The 22,608-nt window shown below is 48.9% G+C and overlaps 2 protein-coding genes across 3 annotated transcripts; both read left to right on the forward strand.

Annotated features, from left to right (window-relative positions):
• Positions 1 to 332: 332 nt before the first annotated feature.
• On the forward strand, positions 333 to 6,847 carry UXT (ubiquitously expressed prefoldin like chaperone). The gene is made up of 7 exons (XM_060138324.1): positions 333 to 434; positions 612 to 718; positions 1,687 to 1,768; positions 1,904 to 1,971; positions 2,240 to 2,347; positions 6,478 to 6,541; positions 6,757 to 6,847. Exons 2-7 carry the CDS (start codon positions 621 to 623, stop codon positions 6,805 to 6,807), a joined length of 471 nt encoding a protein of 156 aa, XP_059994307.1. The 5' UTR covers positions 333 to 434; positions 612 to 620; the 3' UTR covers positions 6,808 to 6,847.
• A 1,142-nt stretch (positions 6,848 to 7,989) lies between these two features.
• Positions 7,990 to 22,116, forward strand: ELK1 (ETS transcription factor ELK1). 2 transcript variants are annotated; one of them, XM_060138262.1, is made up of 6 exons: positions 7,990 to 8,157; positions 15,328 to 15,593; positions 18,256 to 18,705; positions 19,405 to 19,875; positions 20,534 to 20,635; positions 20,721 to 22,116. In XM_060138262.1, exons 1-6 carry the CDS (start codon positions 8,106 to 8,108, stop codon positions 20,817 to 20,819), a joined length of 1,440 nt encoding a protein of 479 aa, XP_059994245.1. In that variant the 5' UTR covers positions 7,990 to 8,105; the 3' UTR covers positions 20,820 to 22,116. The 2 variants fall into 2 exon arrangements, with proteins under 2 accessions (XP_059994245.1, XP_059994246.1); XM_060138263.1 differs by having other exon boundaries at positions 8,021 to 8,157; positions 15,350 to 15,593.
• The last annotated feature ends 492 nt before the right edge of the window (positions 22,117 to 22,608 follow it).

Consider the following 22,608-nt stretch of genomic DNA (forward strand, 5'->3'; position numbering starts at 1 on the left):
TCCCCATATCTCCTCCCTCTTGCGTCTCCCTCCCACCCCAATCCCACCCCTCTAGGTGGTCACAAAGCACCGAGTTGATCTCCCTGTGAAGCTCCTACTTTTAAATACTAAACGCTTTACTCTCTCTACTTCCACCTGCGCGTCCCGCTTCCTCTGGAACCCGCCAAATCCCATTAAACCTCACCCCCACCAACCACGCACTGTCCTCATAGGCTCCGCGCTCAGTCCCGGTTCCCACCCTCTGCAGCCTTCCTTAATCTCATCGGATTTTGTAAAGCCCCGCCCTTCTCTTCTCTCACGCGTTTTCTTCCGTTCAGGACCATCCCACACCACCTGGTTATTTGGTTGGCCAGCACCCTCGTTGTACGTCATTTACCCGCGCCACCCGGAAGCTAAGGTTCTTACCAACCCTTCTTTTTGCCGGCGGCTCTCAGGTAACGGCCGTGTTTGGGTGTGCCTGTGTGACCGGGTCCCAGAGTTGGGAGGGGCAGAAGGCTGAACCCCCAGTTTGAGCCGGATGACCCCACTCCTAACGTTGAGAGGGTGCAGATGTACTGTGCTTGAGAGCAAACTGAGTGGTTATCGTGGTCTTCCCCCTCCTCATTCCTCAGGAGCCCATCATGGCGACGCCCCCTAAACGGCGGGCGGTGGAGGCCACCGCGGAGAAAGTGCTGCGCTACGAGGCTTTCATCTCTGACGTACTGCAGCGGGACCTGAGGTGAGTGACAGAATAGGGGGCGGGGCGCTTGGAGCGGTGCACGTGGTGAGCGGGGCGTTCGAAGTCAGGGCGTATCCTTCTGATTGGTGGGTGAGGCGTTCGGAACCCGGCCCCGCGCGCCTTTCGAGGGGGTAGGAGGGGCGATATCCGGGGTGCGACGGTGGGCGGGAGAGGGAAGACATGGCGGTCTTAATGGAGGGTGTGTCCGCGCATGCGCGGGTTCAGATGGCGTTAAGGGTTACGAGCGAGTTTTCAGGTTCGAATCCTGACTTGGCCGTTTCGTTTTACGTGTGAACACGTTGTACCTCACCTCGAGTTTCTGTGCCTCAGTTTTCTCATCTGTGAAATGGGGAAGTTAATGCAACCTTCCTCATGTGGTGGTTTTGAGTTTTCAGCGTGTTCAGTCCTTGTAAAGGATTTAACTTGGATACTAGAGGCTCAATGAGTATGAAAAATTACTATTCCTATCATTATTAATCTGAGGAGGAAGTAGAGTTTTCAGGTCTAGGATTATGAGCATCCTAAAAAGGATGGAGAATTTTTTTCTAGGGTGAGAATAGGGTATCCTGATTGGAGGGAGGCATTGGGAGTAGAGTGAAATAATACTAATAAACAATAGCTAACACATATATAGAGCTTCTTGTTTGGCAGGCACTATTCTAAATGCTTTTTAGTAAACTCATTTAATCTTTCTAATGACTCTGTGAGGTAATACTCGTTATTCCTATTTTAAAGATGGGGAAATTGAGTTCCAAAAAGGTTACTCACTTGCCAAAGTCTCACAGCTAGTAAAATGGAAAGCCTGGATTCAAACCGAAGTAGTCTGACCCAGAGTTCAAATCTTGACTTCTGCACTAAAACACCTCTTTAGGACATGGTGACATGAGAGTCTCAGAGGGTCATGATATGAGGTATTCCAAGAGAGACAGGGTTTCCTCTTGGTCACCATTTTACTCTTGTCCCATTAGAAAGGTGCTGGACCATCGCGACAAGGTATATGAGCAGCTGGCCAAATACCTTCAACTGAGAAATGTCATTGAGCGACTCCAGGTAAAGGTGCCAGGGTTAGGTACCATCTTTTTGTGGGCAAAGGAGGGGGAAGAGAGGAGATACCCCAGACCAAAACCTGTCACCTAACCTAAAACTTGGCCACTGATCCCTACCTCTTTTTCCCCGGCCCCACAGGAAGCTAATCACTCGGAGTTATATATGCAGGTGGATTTGGGCTGTAACTTCTTCGTTGACACAGTGGTGTGAGTGTCTACCCACCCCTCTGAGCCCACAGGGTTCAGCTTCCCCTTTCCTTCATTCAACAAAAATTTTTTTTGAGTATTTGCTATGTACCAGACACTGCTAGGTGCTGGAGATGTGACAGTAAATAAGATAGGACAAAATTCCTGCCCACCCAGAGCTTCAATTTGGGGAAGGTGGGGGAGAGGGGAGTAAAAAAAATCTCAAACTGTGTGGTGTGCTAAACAGTGATAAGAACTTCCCCGCTTCCTCTAACCACTGTTTCCTTAGCCCAGACACTTCACGGATCTATGTGGCCCTTGGATATGGTTTTTTCCTGGAGTTGACACTGGCAGAAGCTCTCAGGTTCATTGATCGTAAGAGCAGTCTCCTCACAGAGTAAGTCCATTGCATGAGGATAGTGCCTAAAAAGCACTACCATTTGCCACACCCTTCTTCCCCCTTTCCCCATGGCTGCCTGGGATGATACTTAGGAACCCATCTCCCCTCCCCCTCAGAGCTAGGGCTGAGTAAAATGGGGATGCAAAGCTTAGTCCCAGGTGTAGAACATAATAAGCACTGATAAATGGTCTTTGTATTGTTCACTCACACAAAAATTTATTGGGCATCTGCTGTGTGCCAGGCTCTGTGCTTGGTGGTGGGGAGGCAGCAGGGAACAAGACAAAAGGGTTCCTTGAAGGCTTACCTTCTAGAAGGCTTACCTTCTAGAAGGACTAACTGTTACACATCAGCACAGTTTTGACCAGATCCTGGAGGTCTCAGCCTATAAATCAGAAACAATAAAACAAATTACCTCTGACTTCACCTGCTAATTTTCCTGCTCATCCACTGTGCTCTCACCACACTAACCTTCACAGGCTTCTTTAAACACCCTCAAAATGATCCCACCTCAGCGTGATTGCAGGGGCTCTTCTCTCTGCCTACAGCACTCTTTCCCCAGGTACCTGCATTGCTTCCTTTCTCCTTATTCAATTTAAGTCTTGCTTAAATGTCACTTCCTCAATGAGGCTTTCTATAACCTAACTTTAAAATTGCAACCCCTGGCACTCCTGATTCCCCTCCCTTGTTCTACTTTTTCTTTTTTTCCCTAGCACTTATGACCTCCTAATGTTTACTGTGTAATTTACTTCTTTACAATGTTCATTGCCTCCTCGCATTAGGATATAAGCTTTGCAAAGAGAGAGATTTTCTCTATATCCCAAGTCACTAGAATAGCACATAGCACATAGTAGGCACTCTGTTGAATGAATTTAAAAGCATATGCTGGAAATAGATTTAAGTGGGGATTGAAGCAGATCTCTGTTGGTGGTGATGGGGAGGTAATGTGGGGATAAAGGATGGGCTCCAGTTGAGTTTAAGGTTCTGTGCAGGGAACGGGAATTGGGAGTGTGGACGGGAGGTCTGAAATGTGGCTAGGGAAGGCCTCCCAGAGGAAGTGACATTTGAGTCACTTGGTTGAGTGAACAAGCCATAGGGCTCTCTGGGGAAGAGCATTCCTGGCAAGGCAACCAGTGTGCCTGCCATGTTAGGAGGAGCTGCCGAGAATGGTGAGCATTCACTCACTCAGAAGGAGTGAGTGAGGGGATGCTGAGCAAATACACTTAGATTAACAACATCTCACAAGTGTGAACCCCACCGATCTAAGATTCCTTCTAGGTTATATTTCTCTTTATTCCTACATTCATTTCTTCCAGAGTTGCCTCCCTTAGGTTTCAGTAATTCTTCTCTTTTCAAACCTTTTCAGGATTTCAGTGTCCGTAGACCCAAATGAGCCTCAGACCCACTGGGATTTCTAAGTCTTACTGATCAGGCCAGTTGGTGAATAGTTTGGTCGAGGGACCTGGTTTCATAGGCCAATGCAATTCTGAACTTGGTGGCCATTTAGACCAAATCCAATTTTTTATGACAAAGCTTTCCTTGTTATGACACAGGATTCCTGAGCCTTTCAAATAGGTTTTAATTTTATGAAACTTGATGTCTTTCCCCAAAATGAGGTATTTGTCATTGCCTGCCCCGTCTGGTCTTTCTGATTTACTGACCTGGTCTATTAGTGTGATGAGAAATGTGAATCTCTTACTACTTTATGATAATTAGTAGGACTCCATAGTAATTGAATCTTTCTAGGAGATGAAGATTTGAGTCTGTGTAGCTCGCTCTCTTCTTTAAAATACTTGGTTATTCTGGACACATTTTAAAGTAACTTTCTTTCAGGTTATTTTATGTAACCGAAATGGCCTATCAGTCCTTCCTGTTCTTAGTCTGTTTCTTTGAGGAGTGGGAGGATCAGGTCTCTGTGTACATTCTTTCTGATTACAGAGAAAGGAGTACACATCCATACCCATAAGCAGACATGATTATAGAAGAAACAGAATAACCATATGACTATTAACACTGCCTTATATACTAATCAGTAGCAATAAATTAAACATATCCCTTTTGTGTTACAACTAGCATTTGGTGAACTTTATACTTTTCTCCTCCTTTTTTATTTTAAGCATTGAAACCTTTCACAGACTAAGCTGGTACATTGAGTGCCTACTATGTGCCACATACTGTTTTTGTTCCTGAGGATACAGCGGGAAACAAGGCAGACCAAATCTCTGCCCTTACGCAGCTTACATTCTAGTCAGGGAAGACAGACAGTAAACAAATAAGTAAAGGATGTAGTATGTCACAGGTTGACAATGTTGCAGAGAACAACAAGGATTGGAGGTGAGAAACATTGCCTCCGAGGGAGCAGTTGCAATTTTAAATAGAATACTTGATTGGATGTGGGGTGTGAGAAAAAGAGAGGAGTCTAGGTTTTTGGCTGAGCAACTAGGAGGATAGAATTGCCATTTTATGAGATGGAGAAGATAAGGGAGGAGCAGATTTGGAGGGGAAGATCAGGAGTTCAGTCTAGGACCTGTTAAGTGTGAGGTGCTCGTTAAACACTGAAGTAGATTTTCTGAAGATGTAGTTAAAACTCCTCAACTCGGGAGAGAGGGCTGCATTGAAAATATAAATTTGGGAGATAGTGATATATAAATGGGTTCATACTATTTTTTCCCAATTTGACATCCTATGTTGTTGCCTTCTACTTTTCTTAACAGTATTTTGTTTCCTTAAAACACTCCTACACTGACAGATAGCTCAGCCAATAAAATCCACATTCCTATCATGATATCAAGACCCTGCATGATCTAGCCCCTTCCTACCTCTTGGATTTTATCCTGTGCTTCTTTCCTTCCACCATTCGCTTAATTTCTAACACTGGTCTCCTGACAGCTCCTCAAAAAGCTCTTTCCTGCCTCTTGGACTTTTTGTGGAAAAGACCGTCTTACTGTTTAACTCCTACTCATTCTTCAGAAAGGCCTTCCTTGATCCTTTGTATCAATTAGGATTCTTTTGGGTGAGACTGGGCCCAGTTGGCATAGATATAAGGAATTGACTAGTTCACATAACTCAACAGTCCAGAGCCAGAGTGGTTTCAGGCAGCTCCAGCTTCCCAGTTGCTTAGGCCTTGGTGTCTTTCTTAAGTCCTCTCTCTCGTACCCAGCATCCTCCTTTGGTAAATCCTGTTGACTCTACCTTCAAAATATATCCCAAATCCAGTCATTTCTCATCACCTCAACTGCTGCTGCTGTGGTGTGAGTCTGCATCTCTCACCTGGACTATTTCAATAGCCTCCTCACTGGGCTTCCTCTTCCACACTAGCTGTCCTTATCCCTAGTCAGTTCTCCGCACAGCAGCCAGATGGATCCTCTTAAACCCTAGTTGTTTCATATCCCTTCTCTGATCACAATCATCCCCTGGCTCCCATCTCACTTAGAGTAAAAGCCAGAGTCCTTACCATGGCCTGGCAGCTTTTACATGATCTGTCTCCCCCACTTCCCTCTGTGACCTTACCTCCTACACCCCACCTTCGCTTATTTTTCTCCACCCATGCTGGCCTCTTTGCTGTGCCTCAGACATGCCAGGTACACTCCCACCTCAGAGCCTCTGCATTTGCTGCCCCTTGTGTCTGGAACACTCATCCTCCGTGTATTCACATGATTCGCCTCTTCATTTTAAGTCTACTCAACTGCTTCTCAGTGAAGCCATCCCTAAGCACTCTAATTAGAATTACAGCCCCCATGCCTGCACTCCTTATCCTCTCTTATCATTTAATTTTTTTTATTGTACTTATAACCATCTGACATACTCCGTGTTTTATTCCATCACTGTCCTTCTTAATGAGAATTTGAGCTCCACGATGCTGAGATTTTTGTTTGTTGTGTTTGCTGCTGTCTCCCCAGTACCTAAAACGACCCGGCAGAGAGTAGACGTTCAATAAATGTCTCTGAATCTGTGCCGTCCAGATGGCAGCCAGGCATCTCTGCATAGGAGCAGGTCAGGTAATCGGATGTCCTACCACCTGCCGTGTGGAAGTCATCCATGATGTAGGTAGTTCCTGAAATGATGAGGAAGCATCATCCTCATGATCATAAGTGGGGCCCACTTTGCCCTTTCTTGTTTCTTTTCTCCAGGCTCAGCGACAGCCTCACCAAGGACTCCATGAATATCAAGGCCCATATCCACATGTTGCTAGAGGTGAGAGCAACTCACCCCATTCCCAGACACTATCTCCAAATGTTTAGGGCGGTGACCTGAGGAAGAGAGAGAGCCAGAGATGGGAAGTACCATCTTTCCCCCTAAACTGGAGTCAAATTGGAGCCAAGCTGGCTCGGAGGGAAGGGAGTTCTGAGCAAGCCTGGGGTGGGGCCTGGACCCAGGCTCCATTCAGTCTTTTTTGTTCTCTTTTTCAGGGGCTTAGAGAACTACAAGGCCTGCAGAATTTCCCGGAGCCTCACCATTGACTTCTTCCTACCTCCCCTGACATTAAAGAGCTTGAATGTCTTTGAGTCATATGGCCCTTCTTTCCCCCCTTAACCCTTGCTGTTTGCGAAAGTGCCCTGTTTCTAAAGCACAAAGTTACTAGGAGGCCCAGAGATCCAGTCTGTGTGGAACCTTTAAAAACCACTGAAGTCCCGTCTTCATCCTGTCCCCTGGCAGAATGTGCCACTTGACTTTCCGATTTGCCCTCTATACCATCGCCTTGACAATCTGGGCCCCCACCTGACCCTTCCATTTCTTTTCCTGTACAATACTCTCAATTACCTTAGAGAATGGGCCGATTCAGGGTGGAGGTTTGTTCCCCAAGGCAGCCTTTCACTCCTGGCCCTAGGGTTTACCCTTCTCCCACACCCCAATCGTTTCTCAGGTACCTTAAATTACACCCACACCCGTCTAGGCCCAACCTCGGCGTTGCCCCAGCTTCTAATTATCAATAGTTCCAGCTTCCAGCAATGGGCCTAGGGCTGGTCCAGCCCCTATTCTAGGTTGAGTCCAGCTTCCGCCAATCGATGCAGAGCCTGATTCCACTGCTTTATTACTGGCCGCAGCTCGACCCGTCCCCGTAGGCATTTAGTTACCGCCACTCAACACTCCTTCGCTTGTCTGGCAGCTGCTCGGTTCTAAATTCGTCTTTTCTAGCCAATCACTACAGAGTTACCCTGCCCGCCTACGCAGAACCCTGGCCAGACCTCCTCCCTGCAGGCTGCTACGCCTGTGTACTTCTATACAAGTCCCGCTTCCGCTGAGCTGCGTAGAGTTTGGCACCTCCCCGTTAGGGGTTCTGGCAGCTAAGAGTCCCTCGGCCGCCAATCAGCAGAAAGCAGGGCCTAACCACCCCTATCCTCGGACGCTGGCTGTCTTCCATCAATCCCATATAGGCCAATCAGTGCGAGGCAGGCATCCCCCGAACCTTGTCTGTCGCCCATGGCCTATCAATCTGTCTTGAACCAATCAGTGTGGAGCACCGGCGGGGCCGAGCACGCCCCCTCGGAACCCAGGCGGCCATCTGCGTTCCATCAGTTCCCCTCGGGCCAATCACAACATAGCTCTGTGGAGCAAGGCCCGCCTCCCCAGCCCTGGAAGCCGCACCGTTGATCCACGGTACTTTGGCCAATCAGCGAACAGCGGAACGTTCGGCTCCTCCTTCGTGGGCCCACGTGAGCAGTGGGGAAACGCAGGGGCGGCTTCTAGGTGCTGTCGCCGCCACCACCGCCACCACCGTCGCCTCGGAACCCGGGCCTGGGGGGCGGTGGGGCCGCGCATGGAGCCCCCGCCCCCCGGAGCTGCCAACACCGCCGCTGCGCTACACACAGGTGAGCCCGGGGCCTGGAGGGTGGAGGGCCCGGTCCGTGACCCTACGTATCCTTCCCGCCCCCGCGCGGGGGGATGTGGCTTGGCCCGTGGCCTGCTGGTGTTCGACTCCCCACCACCACCACCTCGGCTGGTGGACCTACCTGTGCCATTGTCCCCTCCCTTTGGCCCTTTGCCCCGTAGCTTAACCCCCCTTCCTGTTTTATAATGGGTCGGTCTGCGTGCTTGAATTTCTCCCCACCCCACCTTACAGTAGACTCGGCCGTGGTCTTGCCCCAGATCCCCGCTTATAGGGAACCAGTCTCTGGCAATGTCCACCTCCTTGACAGTAGGTGCGTCTGAGTGTATTCTCCTGTCCTCAACTTTCAGGGGCCCCGTCTGTGGCCTTGTTTTTTCATCCCTACTGTTCCTGTAGTGAGTCAATCCGTAGCGTTGTACCCCCCCCCCCGCAACAGTGAGTTAATCTGTGAATTTGTATTCCTGCCTCCAATCCCCCAATGCATCAGTCTATGGCTTTATCAAACACACACACACACACACACCATTTTACAGTGGATCAATCTAAATGCTTGTTTTCACGTCCTCCTGCTTATCAGCCCATTGCCCTGTCCTCCCTTTTTTGTAGACTGTCAGTCCAGTCCTTGGGCTTCTTCTCCCTTCCTTTTACTAGTGGGTCAGTTTAGTGCTTTATATCTCCCCATTTTCAGTAGCCCAGTCCATGGCCTTGTCCCCCTCTCCTTTTAATCAGTCTGTGGGGTGGCTTTTCTCCCTCTCCACTATTGTGCATGAGTCAATGTGCTTTTCTTCTCTCCTTGCCCCTAGTAAATAAGGTGAGCCTTTACACACACACACACACACACACACACACACACACACACACACACACAACTTTGCAGTGGATCTGTTCATTGGCCTTCCTGCCACCCATGTGCTTGCATTCACACCCCTCCAGTGTACCCTCCTGTGAGTCCAGTGCTTTGTAATCCCTCCAGGAGAGTCAGACTGTGCTTTTATTTCCCGCCTCCTTTCCTTGTGCTGCATCAGTCTGTGGCCTTCCCTGCCACCCTCGCTCCTTAATAGTGGATCAGCCTGTGTGCTTGTTGAACCCAGGACTTTTTTACTCTAGAACACACCCTCTCATATACACTCTTAACCACTAAGACATCTTGCCTCCCTCCAGTAAATGAATACATTAGTGATAGTGATAATGCCAATAGGAGCTAACACTTATTGAGCACCTACTGTGTACCAGGCAAAATGCTGTATGTTAATGAGCTCATTTAATCCACCCTATGAGCTAGGTACTGAGGGAAGTTTGGCATAGGGAGGTTAAATACCTTACACAGAGGTGATCAGTAGGTACCAGGTTAGGTTACCCCTCAGAACATAGGATAACTTTTTTTTTTTTTTTTTTGCGGTACGCGGGCCTCTCACTGTTGAGGCCTCTCCCGCTGCGGAGCACAGGCTCCGGACGCGCAGGCTCAGTGACCATGGCTCACGGGCCCAGCCGCTCTGCGGCATGTGGGATCTTCCAGGACCGGGGCACGAACCCGTGTCCCCTGCATCGGCAGGCGGACTCTCAACCACTGCGCCACCAGGGAAGCCCCCTAGGATAATTTTTGAGGCTTTCCTTTCTCACTACATCTCACTTCACGCGAGGCCCCACTCCTTAAAAACCAAATTAGTTCCCATCTCCATGCTTTTGTTTTTGCTGTTCCCTCTGCCTGCAGAGCTGTCTCCATTCCACACCTTGTCTCAGCACCCATCCACCCCCGATCCCAGCAGCTATGTGACCTTAGTGGCTTAACCACTTTCTCTCTGCACCTCTCTCCTCACTGGTTAAATGGGGGAATCAGAACTAGAATACCCTCCAATGTAAATAAAGAATACCTGTGAGTTAATAAAACAAGTAACTTCTCTGGCCTTACCTCCTATGCGCCGCCCCCCCAACTCTGTTCCAGCCACACTGGCCTCCTAACTCATCCTCAAAAACACCAGGTGCGACCCAGCCTTGAGGCCTTTCCCTTGGCTATTTTTTCTGCCCAGAACACTCTACCCCCCTCTCTGTGTGGATCCTTTCAGGGCTCTGTTCAAATGTCAACCCGTCCCTGACCATCTGAACCTGCACAGCCAGCAGGACTTAGACCCCTTCTCTGCTTTATTTGTGTCTTTGCCCTTTATCACTGTCAGGCACACTGTATATTTTACCAGTTTGTCATATTTATTGTCTTTCCCCGTTAGAATGGGAGTCCCATGAGGGACTCTTTTTGTCTGCTTATTTACTGCTGGGCCTCCAGCACCTAAAATTCTTATCCAGTACTTGATAAGAATTTATTGCACGAATGAATGGAAAAATATAATATCAGATAAATCAGGGTAGGGGGCAGATGGAGATGAAGAGGGCATAAGAGAGCTAGTTAAAAGAGGCTGGTTAGTTGGGACTATTCATTCAACAAACACTTACAGAGCACCTACAGAGCACCAGGCATTCTAGGTTCTGGGGATATGGGAGGGAACAAAACAGGCAGAAATTCCTGCCTTTGTGGAACAGACATTTGCTAAGAGTGCAGACTGTATAAATAAATAAGTCTAGTTAGTATGTTAGACAAGTGCTAAGGAGGAAAAGTGAAGTAGGGAAGGTAGGAATAGAGGATCAGGGTGGTTGAAATCTTAGGCACAGGGCAGGCCTCACTTAGAAGGTGCTTCTTGAATTAAGGCCTGAAGGAGTTCAGGAAGGGAGCCATAATGCCTAGGGAAAGAGTGTACCAGGCAGAAGGAACAGCCGGTGCAAAGGCCCTGAGGTGGGATTGTGCCTGGCATGTTCAAGGGCCATGAAGGAGGCCAGAGTGGAGGGAGAGGTAGGAGGCAAGGTCAGAAAGGTGGTGGGAGCCAGATGGTGAGGCCATGCTGATACATAAGATTGTGGGGGAGGGGCTGGGGAGGAAGAAGAGTGTCACGCCAGCTAATTGTAACATTTGAGTGTCTGCTATGTCCCAGAGATAACTTTTCTAAGTCCTTTACATACACTGACCTTTAATCCTCACAAAGGCCTTTGAGAGTAGGTGTATCTTGCAGATACTTTACTTTGAGGGTGACATATCCCCCATTTTACAGGTACAGAAGCAGAGCCAGAGAGGTTGAGTAACTCGCTCAAGGTCACACAGCTAGAACAGGACAGGAGTACGAGGCTGGAGACCCAGAGAGAAGAACACATTTGCAAGGACAGACAGGTTATTCGACACATTGGATCACACAGAGGAAGAATTAATTCTGCCTGGGAGATACCAGAACTTGATGATGTGTGTAATAAAGGGTTCATCATGTGTGGGGAAGGGGGAAGGGCACTCCTGGCAGGGAGAACAGCACATACATATTTTCAGAGATGGGAACTGGATTAACTCAGGGTGCCCATGCCAAGCTTGGGCCCACCTCAGAGCCTTTGTGCACACTGTTCCTGTGCTTGAAGCACCCTTCCCACAGATGTCAGCATGGCTTGCCATCTCCCCTCCTTCAGATCTCTGCTTAAATGTCACTTCCTCAGGGAAGCCCCCCCGCTCACCCTGTGTAAATTAGCATCCCTGTCCCCCTGTAGGACCTTACCCTTCTGTTTTGCTCTATAGAGAGCTGGTGGAGCAAGGTGTCCAGGATCACTGCCTAGTGCCAAACTGCCTGGGTTTGAACCCTGGCTCTGCTAAATTCCAGCTATGTGACCTTAGCCAAGTTACTTTACTTCTCTGTGCCTCCATTTCCTCATCTGGAAAACGGGAGAGTAATAATAATGCCCACCCATAGTGTTGGTTTGAGGATTGAATGAGTTAAGTGACTAAAATGGTTTGCAGTACACAGTAAGGGCTCTGTGACTGGTTCCTATTTTTTAGATTAGTATTATTCCTGGCATACACGTAGGTATCTCACAGGGCCTCTGAGACTGACCATCTCCAAAACTGACCTCCTGATCTCCCCTCAAAACCTGCTCTCCCACAGTGCTGCCATCTCAGGTGATCAGGCCACAAACCTAGAATCACCTTTGGCACCTCTCTCACTCCACCCCACCCCCATCCTATCTGCCAACAAATCCTGTTCACTCTGTCTTCAGATTTTATCCAGAACTCAGCCACTTCTCACCAGTTCCACTGCTGCCACCACCATCTCTTACGTGGACTATTGCAGTGGCCTCTTCAGCCCGTACAGTTGGTTCTTCTTACAAGAGCCAGAGGGATCCTGTTAAAATCCAAATCACAGGCTGTGACCCCTCTATTCACAGCCTTCTCATGGCTCCTGTCTCACTCAGAGTCAATGTCAAAGCTCTTCCGGGGCCCGAAAAAGCCTTACTCAGTCTGGCCTCTGCTGCCCCTCTGTTCTCATCTCCTGCTACTTTCCCGTCACTGCCTTCTCTCCGACTACGCCAGACTCCTTTCCCTTCCTCTGACCTGACAGGCTCTCCAGCTTCAGGGCCTTTCACCCTGACTATTTCCTCTGCCTGGATGGCTGCTCCCCAGGTTGTCACAGACCTGACGCCTTCACCTCTCTTAGGTCTTTCCTCAAATATCACCTCCTCGTGACTACCCTCCCCTGACTACCCTTTCAAAAATAACAACTCCTTCCCTGCTTCGTTTTGTTTTTTTTTCCCCCCGGAGCTCTTACCACCATCTGACATATTCTTGTTTATCTTGTTTCTTGTCTGTCTTCCCCACTAAAATGTGAATTCCGCCAGAGCAGGGATTTTTGACTGTTGTATTCACTGCTGTATCCCCAGCACCTGGCCCACAGTAGGCCCTCCAAAAATGCTTGCTAAATGAATGAAATAAAGAGAAGTAAACACATCTGAGTGAGGCATATGACTAGAACTCTTATTAGGGGTCACGTGGGAGATGTGATAATAAACAAAATACAAAACCCCATGTGCTGCTGAGGCTTGAAGCCAACCGTCAGGTTTCACCTTAAGTAAAAGATTCTGTGGCTGCTGAAAGAGGAACTGGTAAAATTGCCTGTTGTCGCCACCAGGAGTCACACTGGTCTCTTTGTGCCTCTGAAACAAACAGGCCTTCCGAATAAAAACCCAGCAAGGTCTCTGATGATGGGACTCTGATCTGGACACTTCGTGGCCTTGTCACTTACATAATTGCCTAAAATTGTGTCTGCAGAATGAACTTCAGAATGAATAGCTCAGACATAAGAGGATCAGACTGTATTTCATTACAGATTAAAGACTCAAGCTATAAATAATAGAGGGAGGTTCTTTGAAACCTTCCGATTTGGAAGGTCTTATTCTTAACCCAACAGTCCCAACAGCTGGGTGAACAGTTGATTGATGAAAGCTCATTCCTTAAGGAAAAGGAACTTCATGTTTATTTCCAATTCACACTCAGCAAAGGGAGCAGTTATGGAGTGGGTGGGGGCGCCAGGAGGGTCCTGTTCTCTGCTCGACATGCTGAGGGAGCAGTCAGTGCAAGGGGCAGTTTAGTCTAATGGTTGAAAAGATCAGACACCTGGAACTTGGCTGCCTGCGTCCAAATCCTGGCTCTGCCACTTAGGGCTGTGTGGCCTGTACATGTCATTTAGACATTTTGTGCCTCCGCTTCCTCATCTGTAAATTAGAGATAATAAGAGTACCTATTTCCCAAAGTTGTGATGAGAGAGAAATGAGTCAATAGCTATAAAAATAGCAATCCAGGTCTACATGCCCTTATCTAAAACCCTTGGGGCCAGATGTGTTTCACAATTTTGAATTTTTCAGATTTTAAAAAGGTGACAAGGTATACATACAAGATGTTACATAACACCCTTAGTGGGCTCTGTAATCAGCCACATTCAGATTTCTGCAGCAAGATAGATGTATGAACAGTCACACCAAGTGAGGATCAGTGAAGACCACAAAAGGCCTTATTTTGTTTCAGATCAGGTTTTGGCATAGCAGATAAGGAATTATGAACAAATTAGAAACTAATATTTCATAAGAGCTTATCATACCCCAGGCATAGTATATTTAATCTGTACGATAACCCTACGAGCTAGGTGGTATTATTATTATCCCTATTTTACAGATGGGAAAATTGAGCACAAGAGGTTAAAGAACATGCCCAGTGTCACACTGCTAATAAGTAGCAGAACCAGGATTCCAGCCCTGGCGGTCTGGCTCTGGAGGGGCTGATTGTCCAGTAGGCCATATTGCCTCTGATTGGTACAATGCCTGGCATGTATTTAGCACTCAGTAAATGTTCATTATTGCTGTTGTCAAGAAGGAGAACACAGAGGGACAGAGACAGGTCAGAGGAGCGTGGGATAGAGAGACAGAAGAGAGCAGACATTCAGTGTCAGGAATTTTCATAAAGGCAAGGCCCTTGGGGCTGGTAACTGAACAATGGAGAAGACTTCTAGGCAGAGGAAGGGAACCCAGCATGAAGTTAACAGCCTTTGCGAGGAGCTGGCAGAAGGAACCTCCTGGAAAACTTAATATTTGATGTGGTAGAAGATGCAAATGAAAATGTTCAGGTGAGGGGCCTTATTCTAGTTTTCTATTCGTGCTGTAACAAATTATAACAAACTTTTAACTGCTTAAAACACAAATTATTCTCTTAGAGTTCTGGAGGTCAGAAGGCCAGCACAGGTCTCACCAGGCTAAAATGCAGGTGTTGGCAGGGCTGTATTCCTTTCCAGAAGCTCCAGGGGATGATTCATTTCCTGTTCGTTTAGGTTGTTGGCAGAATTCAATTCCTTGAGGTTGTAGGATTTGTATAAAATAAATAGGCAACAAGGGTATATTGTAACCACAAAAAAAAGTTCATGTGATGAGATTGAGCTCACCCAAATAGTCTCTAGCTTAAGGCCCATAACCTTAAATTCACCTGTAAAGTTCTTTTTGCCAGGTAACATAATATACTCACAGGTTCCAGAAATTAGGATGTGGACATCTTTGGGTGAGGGGCATTATTCTGCGTATCACAGTCTGCCCTCTGGACCCCAGAGGTTCACATTTGTCCCACACGCAGAAGACATTCACGCTATCCTAGTATCCCCAGAAGTCTCATCGCATTACAGGAGTCGTCCAAAGCCAGGCTGAGGGCGTTCAGGGAATGGTGGTGGCAGTTGGAGACAGAGGTGGAGGCAAGATGGCAAGAAAGGAATCCATCTCCTGCTGACCTCTTCCCCTTCCTGTGTCTGCAACCTCTCAGCTCTGAGCTTTCTGCCCTCCAGGTACCCCTGGGATGGCGTGAGCGCTTGCGCAGCAATGGACCCTTCTGTGACGCTGTGGCAGTTTCTGCTGCAGCTGTTGAGAGAGCAAGGCAATGGCCACATTATCTCCTGGACCTCCCGGGATGGCGGTGAGTTCAAGCTGGTGGATGCTGAGGAGGTGGCCCGACTCTGGGGGCTGCGCAAGAATAAGACCAACATGAATTATGACAAGCTCAGCCGGGCCTTGCGGTACTACTATGATAAGGTAAGGTGTTTGAGACTAGAGCCAGGAACCCCACCCACTCGCCTGTGCCAAACATTTAAATCAGTTATGTCACTTTCTTGCCTAAATTGATAGAGCTCTAACTTTGGAAGCGATATTAAAATTTACCATTTCTTACCCTATCCTCTGGTACTCTTACACGAACATGGGGGCCCCTAAGCATTTATCTCAGTTGTTTTATTGTATTTTATTTTAGCTTCGACTAGAACCTTCATAGCACCATTAACACTGACCCCCTACTCACTCCACTCTCTCTGAGATACCCAAAGTCCTGCTGTCGCACCGTGCCCCGCACGACATTTCATCTTCTCGCCTTATTCCTCTGGCCAAAACTTTTGAAAACTCTATTACTAATGACTCTTCCTCATCCTGGGCCAGTCCTGAGTTCCCCCAGTTATTTCATAATCTGCTCTTATCCCAGAATAAGAATTCTAGAATATCCTTATTCTTAGAATCAAAGCCTCCATGACAGCATTATACTAACCTTTCCTTACCTTATTCTCCAGGACCCTCAACGTTTTTATCAATTCTTTTTATCTCTCACTCTGTTAGCTAAGACCTCCAAAACAACATGTATAATGCATGCTCCACACCCCATCCTCTTGTATTCCCAGAGCAACACTGGTCCACTCCAATATTTATACCAATTATTTCATCACCTTATTCCTATAGCTAAAATTATACATTTTCCTTATCTTATCCTTTCAGACTCCCAAACCAGCGCTAGATACCCCCCATATTTATACCAGTTATTTCAGTTTCTTATTTCTTTTTTAAAAAAAATATTTGTTTATTTATTTATTTTTAATAAACCTGCACCGGGTCTTAGTTGTGGCATGCAGGATCTTCGTTGCTGCGTGCGGGATCTTTAGCTGCAGCATGTGGGATCTTTAGTTGTGGCATGCGGGCTCTTAGTTGCGGCATGCGGGATCTAGTTCCCTGACCAGGGGTCGAACCTGGGCTCCCTGCATTGGGAGTGTGGAGTCTTAACCACTGGACCACCAGGGAAGTCCCGTCAGTTTCTTATTTCTTTACCTGAAACTTCCAAAACAGTATTTTTCATCTTCCAGTTTTATTGTGATATAATTGACATGCAGCACTGTATAAGTTTAAGGTGACAGCATAGTGATTTGACTTATATACAGCAAGAAATGTTCATCACGATAAATTTAGTGAACGTCCATCATCTCATATAGATACAAAATAAAAGAAAAAGGAAGAAAAAATCTTGTGATGAGAACTCTTAGGATTTACCCTCTTAACAACTTTCATATGTAACATACAGCAGTGTGGATCATATTTATCATGTTGTACATTACATCCCTAGTACTTATTTTTCTTATAACTGAAAGTGTGTACCTTTTGACTGCCTTCATCCAATTCCCCTTCCTTTCAACCCCCTTTGAAACTTCCAAAACAATATTAATGAACCTCCCTTTTCATTCCTTTTCTGAGAAACACAAACCCACCCTGTGATATACATGAACAACACTTAAGATGTTCCCAGGGTGCTCTAGTGCCCTCCAGATACCTCTTGTCCCCCAGAACAGCCCTGGACCTGTGCTGCACACCCTTAACTCATTTATAGCATTTATTCCATTTTTATATTTTAATCCTTTAGCTCAAACCTCCAAAACAATATTAATAATGAGGCTGCCCCACTCTGTACTCTGAGACCACCAGAATATCCCTGAGACCCTCCAGACCTGTCCTGAAATACCCCAAACGTGCTCTGTGACCCACCCAAGCCAGCCTTAAGATTCTCCCAATATTTATACCAGTATTTTAAATTCTTGTTAGTTGCCATCAGTGACTTCATTTTCCAATTGCCTCAGCTTAAACCTCCCCAATAGTATTAAGAATGAGGCTCCTCATCCTGTCCTCCCTGATGACCTTGCCCTGTTCCACGTCTGTGTCAAGAGCTTTAAATAATCCTGTAATAATTCATGTTTATTAACAATTCATCACCACATTCTTCTACATTCATTTAGTCTCTTCCAACATTTATTATCAGTGACTTCATTTTCCTGTCTTACTGCATAAACTAGACTCCAAAACTGTCCTGGCAGCCAGCCCCAGGGCCTGGCCCTGTTAGCCCACAGACACTCCTGGTTTCTGGAGCCAGGAAGGAAAGCCTGCTCCTGGATCTACTCCCCTATGTGGGCCCCAGTGTGGAGAGGAGCCTGTGGGTGTGGCTTTGTGTATCTGAGGTGGGGGTGGGGGAATTGGACAGATAGAGATGAAGAGAGTGTGACAGAGGGAGACTTGGAGGGGGATGGACAGGAAGGAGATGTGGAGGGGAGAAGGGCATTAGACTAAAGGAAGGATTATGGGTGGGGGGGGACAGAAAAGGAGGAGAAGCTGGGGGAGAATACAGAGAGGGGAATCAGGTTGGGGGAGAGTGGTAGAAACTGGAAGAGAAGGGAGGAGACCCCAAATTAGATGAGTGAGCTGTGAAAGAAGCTGGGAGGGGGAACCTATGGGGAGGCAGACACTGAGGTGGGACGGTGTATATGTAAAAGGACAGGAGAGGGGCACGAGGAAAGAAAGGCACTATAGGAGACACACCCCTTCACCCCCTCACCATCCACACCCTCCCTGGCCCTTTCTTCTAAGACCCTCTATCCTGTCTCCCCCTTCCCAGAACATCATCCGCAAAGTGAGTGGCCAGAAGTTCGTCTACAAGTTTGTGTCCTACCCCGAGGTCGCGGGGTGCTCCACTGAGGACTGCCCGCCCCAGCCTGAGGTGTCTGTCACCTCCACTGTGGCAAATGTGGGCACCACAGCTGTACACGCCATCCCCGGGGACACTGCATCTGGGAAGCCAGGCACACCCAGGGGTGCAGGAGTGGCAGGCCCAGGCGGCTTGGCACGCAGCAGCCGGAATGATTACATGCGCTCGGGCCTCTATTCCACCTTCACCATCCAGTCCCTGCAGCCGCAGCCACAGCCACCCTCTCATCCTCGGCCTTCCACAGTGCTCCCCAACACCGCCCCTGCAGGAGCAGCAGTGCCCCCCTCGGGGGGCAGGAGCACCAGTCCAAGCCCCTTGGAGGCCTGCCTGGAGGCTGAGGAGGCCGGCCTGCCTCTGCAGGTAAGGACTAGAGTATGGAAAGTCAGCAAGAGGAGGGATGTACAATTCCCAAGTGAGGAGGGGGCTGGGAGGAGGGGAGACATAAACGTCCTATTAAAGGAGATATAGTGGAAGGAGGGACACAGAAGTCCCCTTGGAGAAAGGGATGGGGAGGAAAGCTATGCAAAGCCTTGGAAGGAAGAAGGAAATTAAGCACACGACAATTAGTAGTACACCCAACATGTAGCAGGTGTCCTGAATGTGTTTGCTTAATGCACTGGTTCTCACACTTTTAGCACTCATCAGAAAGCACGTGGAGGGCTTTTTAAGCCACAGATTTTGGGGGGCCACCGCCCAGAATGTCTGTTTATGTGGGTCTGTGGATGGGTCTGAGAGTTTGCACTTTTAACAAGTTTCCAGATGAGGCGTATGCTGCTGGTCCATAAAGCAAATTTCTGAGAACCACTGCTTTCGTGAATGAGGGCAGTATCTCCTGGTGTCCCGCCCCTAAAGGCAGCTGTGCCGCTATCAGGTGTCTCACCCCTCCCCTGCCCCCAGATAGGAGGACCTACTCCAGAAGGAGCCCCACTTCCTTGGCAAAGTCCCACGTCTTGTTGGAGGACCTGCTCCCACTACCAGGTCCTGCTTTCCAAGGGAAATAATTGGCTTCACTACCCCAGCAATCTTTAGGCACCCCCTCTGCACTTGTTCCTCTTCCAGGTCATCCTGACCCCACCCGAGGCCCCAAACCTTAAATCCGAAGAGCCAAATATGGAGCCTGGGTTGGGCCGACCACTGCCCCCAGAAGTCAAAGTGGAAGAGCCCAAGGAAGAGTTAGAAGCTGCAGCCACTGGGGAGGCGGGGTTTGTCCTGGAAGCCGTCAAGGCGGAGCCCTTTGAGCCCAAGGCCGAGCCAGAAGCCCCTCCTGCGGAGGGCGTGCCCGCCCGGCTGCCTGCAGTCGTTATGGAAACTGCGGCGCCGCCGGTGGGCGGCCTTGCGGCTTCCACAACTTCCAGCACGGAGAACGCCCAGCCTCAGAAGGGCCGGAAGCCCCGGGACCTGGAGCTTCCACTCAGCCCGAGCTTGCTGGGTGGGCCGGGACCCGAACGGACTCCAGGATCGGGAACTGGTTCCGGTCTGCAGGCGCCAGGCCCAGCGCTGACGCCTTCCCTGCTACCTACGCACACATTGGTGAGAGCCTTTGAAGGGGCGGGGCTGGCACCTGGAATGAATGGGATTGGGGCGGGGTGGTGGTGGGAGGAGTTAGACTGACTGCGAGGGCCAATACGGTTACCTCTGAGTGAGTGGGAGGGTGGAGAGACGGGGCTTGATTGCTACAAGGCGAACGAGCCTGCAATGCCGAGGGGTCGGGTCCCCAAAAGAAGGCAGATCTGGGGAGTTCTGTGGGCAGGGACTGGGGGGCCCGAGAGGCTTTCTGCAGGAACTGTTTCTGGGTTGGAACATAGCTTGAGGAACCTAAGCGGGGCTTTGGGGTCTGGGATTTGCTTAGCGGGTTTCCTGTGAGGTATGCAGGTGGGGGATAAGAGTTGGAAGTTGACCCTGAGCTACTGGGATGGTGAGGTTTGAAAGCGGCATGTGGGTGGGGTCTTGTAGGTGGTCTTGCCCAATGAGGCTGGGGTGGGCCCTCAGGAGTTAGGAGGGGTTGTCTGTGTAAAGCTGGAGAGCTGTCACGGGCATGGCCTTGGTAGTTATGGTCTAGGCCTGTGCTCTTTGAGGAGTGATCTCATAAGTATGAGTGGGAAATCTGGCGGGGCTGGAACCAAGTTCCTTTGGTTTTCCCACACCTGCCCTCTTGCTCACTTGTGCCCTGACCACCCCTTCCCCACAGACCCCGGTGCTGCTGACGCCCAGCTCGCTGCCCCCCAGCATTCATTTCTGGAGCACCCTGAGTCCCATTGCACCCCGTAGCCCGGCCAAGCTCTCCTTCCAGGTAGGATCAGCTCCCCCCATCTCGGAAAGGGTGAGAGACCCTAGCACGGTCCCAATCCATGACCTCTCCCTATTTTTGTCCCCAGTTTCCGTCCAGTGGCAGCGCCCAGGTGCACATCCCTTCCATCAGCGTGGATGGCCTCTCAACCCCCGTGGTGCTCTCCCCAGGGCCCCAGAAGCCATGACTATCACCACCACCACCCCTTTCTGGGGTCACTCCATCCATGCCCTGAACTTCTCTCCAGCCAGCCGTCTCAAGGAGAAACGTAGTTCAGCTGACAGACTCGTGCTGTGGTCGTGGTTGGGTGGGGATTCTTAGGAAAAAGGATCTCTCAGTAACCCTTCCACAGAAAACATACAACTTCTCTTTTCTTGGTCAGTCCCCCAGTGGCCGCTCTTACACGTCTCCTACTGCAGTGGTGGGGACGGTTTATTTATTTATTTTTTGAAGGCCACTGGGAAGAGCCTGGCCCAACTCTTTCGTTGGGGGGGGGGGCGGTTGGCGAGGGCATCTCCCCCATCTCCACATTTTTTCCCCAAGGTGAGATAGTCAGGGTCTGGCTTGAGAAGGAACTTTCTTTATTTATTTCTCAGGCTGCCCTTGGGGAGCTGAGGGAGCCCTGTCTCCATTTTGGGGTGTGGGTAGAAGAGCTAGATTGCTGTAGTTTATTATTCCTGGCCCTCCCCAAGGGTCCAGGAAGAATTTTTGCTGTTTAACATTTTGGGAGTTTTGGCCAAGGAAGACTCACACCCTTGGGAATGGGAATTTCCACCTCCCCGGCCTTTCTCTCAGACAGCTTGTCCGTTTTCAGCCACCTTTTTTGGCCGGGGAGGAATGCCCCTTTTGTTGTTCTTCCCCTGAGAAGCCATTCCTGTGTCTGCCAAACTCCTGGGGTCCTGCCTGTTACCTCCCAATGGAGGGTTTTTTTGGGGAGTGGTTCCCGTCTGGGGGGCCCCCTCCAACCAGTACTCCAGGTCTCCCTGTCCCCCACCCCCTGCCATTTTGATAGATAATCTATTTTTAAACAGGGCTTTTCAATAGGGGAGAGGGAGGCATCTCTTCCTATATCTGAGATAGGGTGGGTGGGAAGGAAGGGATTTGGGGGGGTCTTCCTGCCACCCCCAAGTGTTTATTTTTGATACCAAACATGTATTTTCAGCTCCCTCCCAGCCCCCCAATTTCCTGCGGGCGGGTACAAAGGACCCTTTAAGTGTCCCTGGAGTTGGGAGGGAGGAATGAGGGACATAAAGCCTGTCCTGTGTGAATTCCAGGCTGGAGAAGGGCGGGTTCAAAGGACTCCTGGGTTCACTTTCCGTCAGCACCGGCCCAGCCTGGGCCTGGGGACCTGGGGGTTGGTGATTTGGGGGACGGTGCTACACCTGTCTCCACTGTTTGTTTTACTTCCCCAAAAATGGATCTTTTTTTCTAAGAGTCCCAGAGAATGGGGAATTGTTCCTGTAAATATATATTTTTAAAGGTGATGCTGGAGACTGCTAGCATTTTTTCCCCCTAAAGCCGTTGGGAGTAACTGTGTGCAAAGGCGTGACTATGTGAAAGGCGGTGAGGGTGTGAGATTGATCGTGAGAGCAAGAGAGCATAGTGGTGTGTGTCCGAAACAGTGGTAGAGACTGTAGATTGGCAACCAGGTGTGTGAAAAAGAGAAAACTCTGGAAAGCTGTGATTGCGCACGTTCGTTTGTGAAGCCATGTGTTGAGAGAGTGGAAGTTGTAGCCACAAACTTGACATTGTGCCTATGTGAGAAATCATGGCTGGGTGGCAGAAAACCACTGAAAGACTGAATGTGAGTGATTAAGGTACTATACGAGAAACTGGTGGTGTGTGTGAAATAATGTTTATGAGAAGGAAGTGGGGACTGCGCATCAGTCACTGTTGAACAGGCTGATGGTGAGCAAAACAGACTGAGTAACCAAAACAACGTGTGAGAGCCTGTATGAGCACGAAAGTGCCATAGA

This window comes from Lagenorhynchus albirostris, chromosome X (genome assembly GCF_949774975.1).
Source record: "Lagenorhynchus albirostris chromosome X, mLagAlb1.1, whole genome shotgun sequence".
NCBI classification, from domain to species: Eukaryota; Metazoa; Chordata; class Mammalia; order Artiodactyla; family Delphinidae; genus Lagenorhynchus; species Lagenorhynchus albirostris.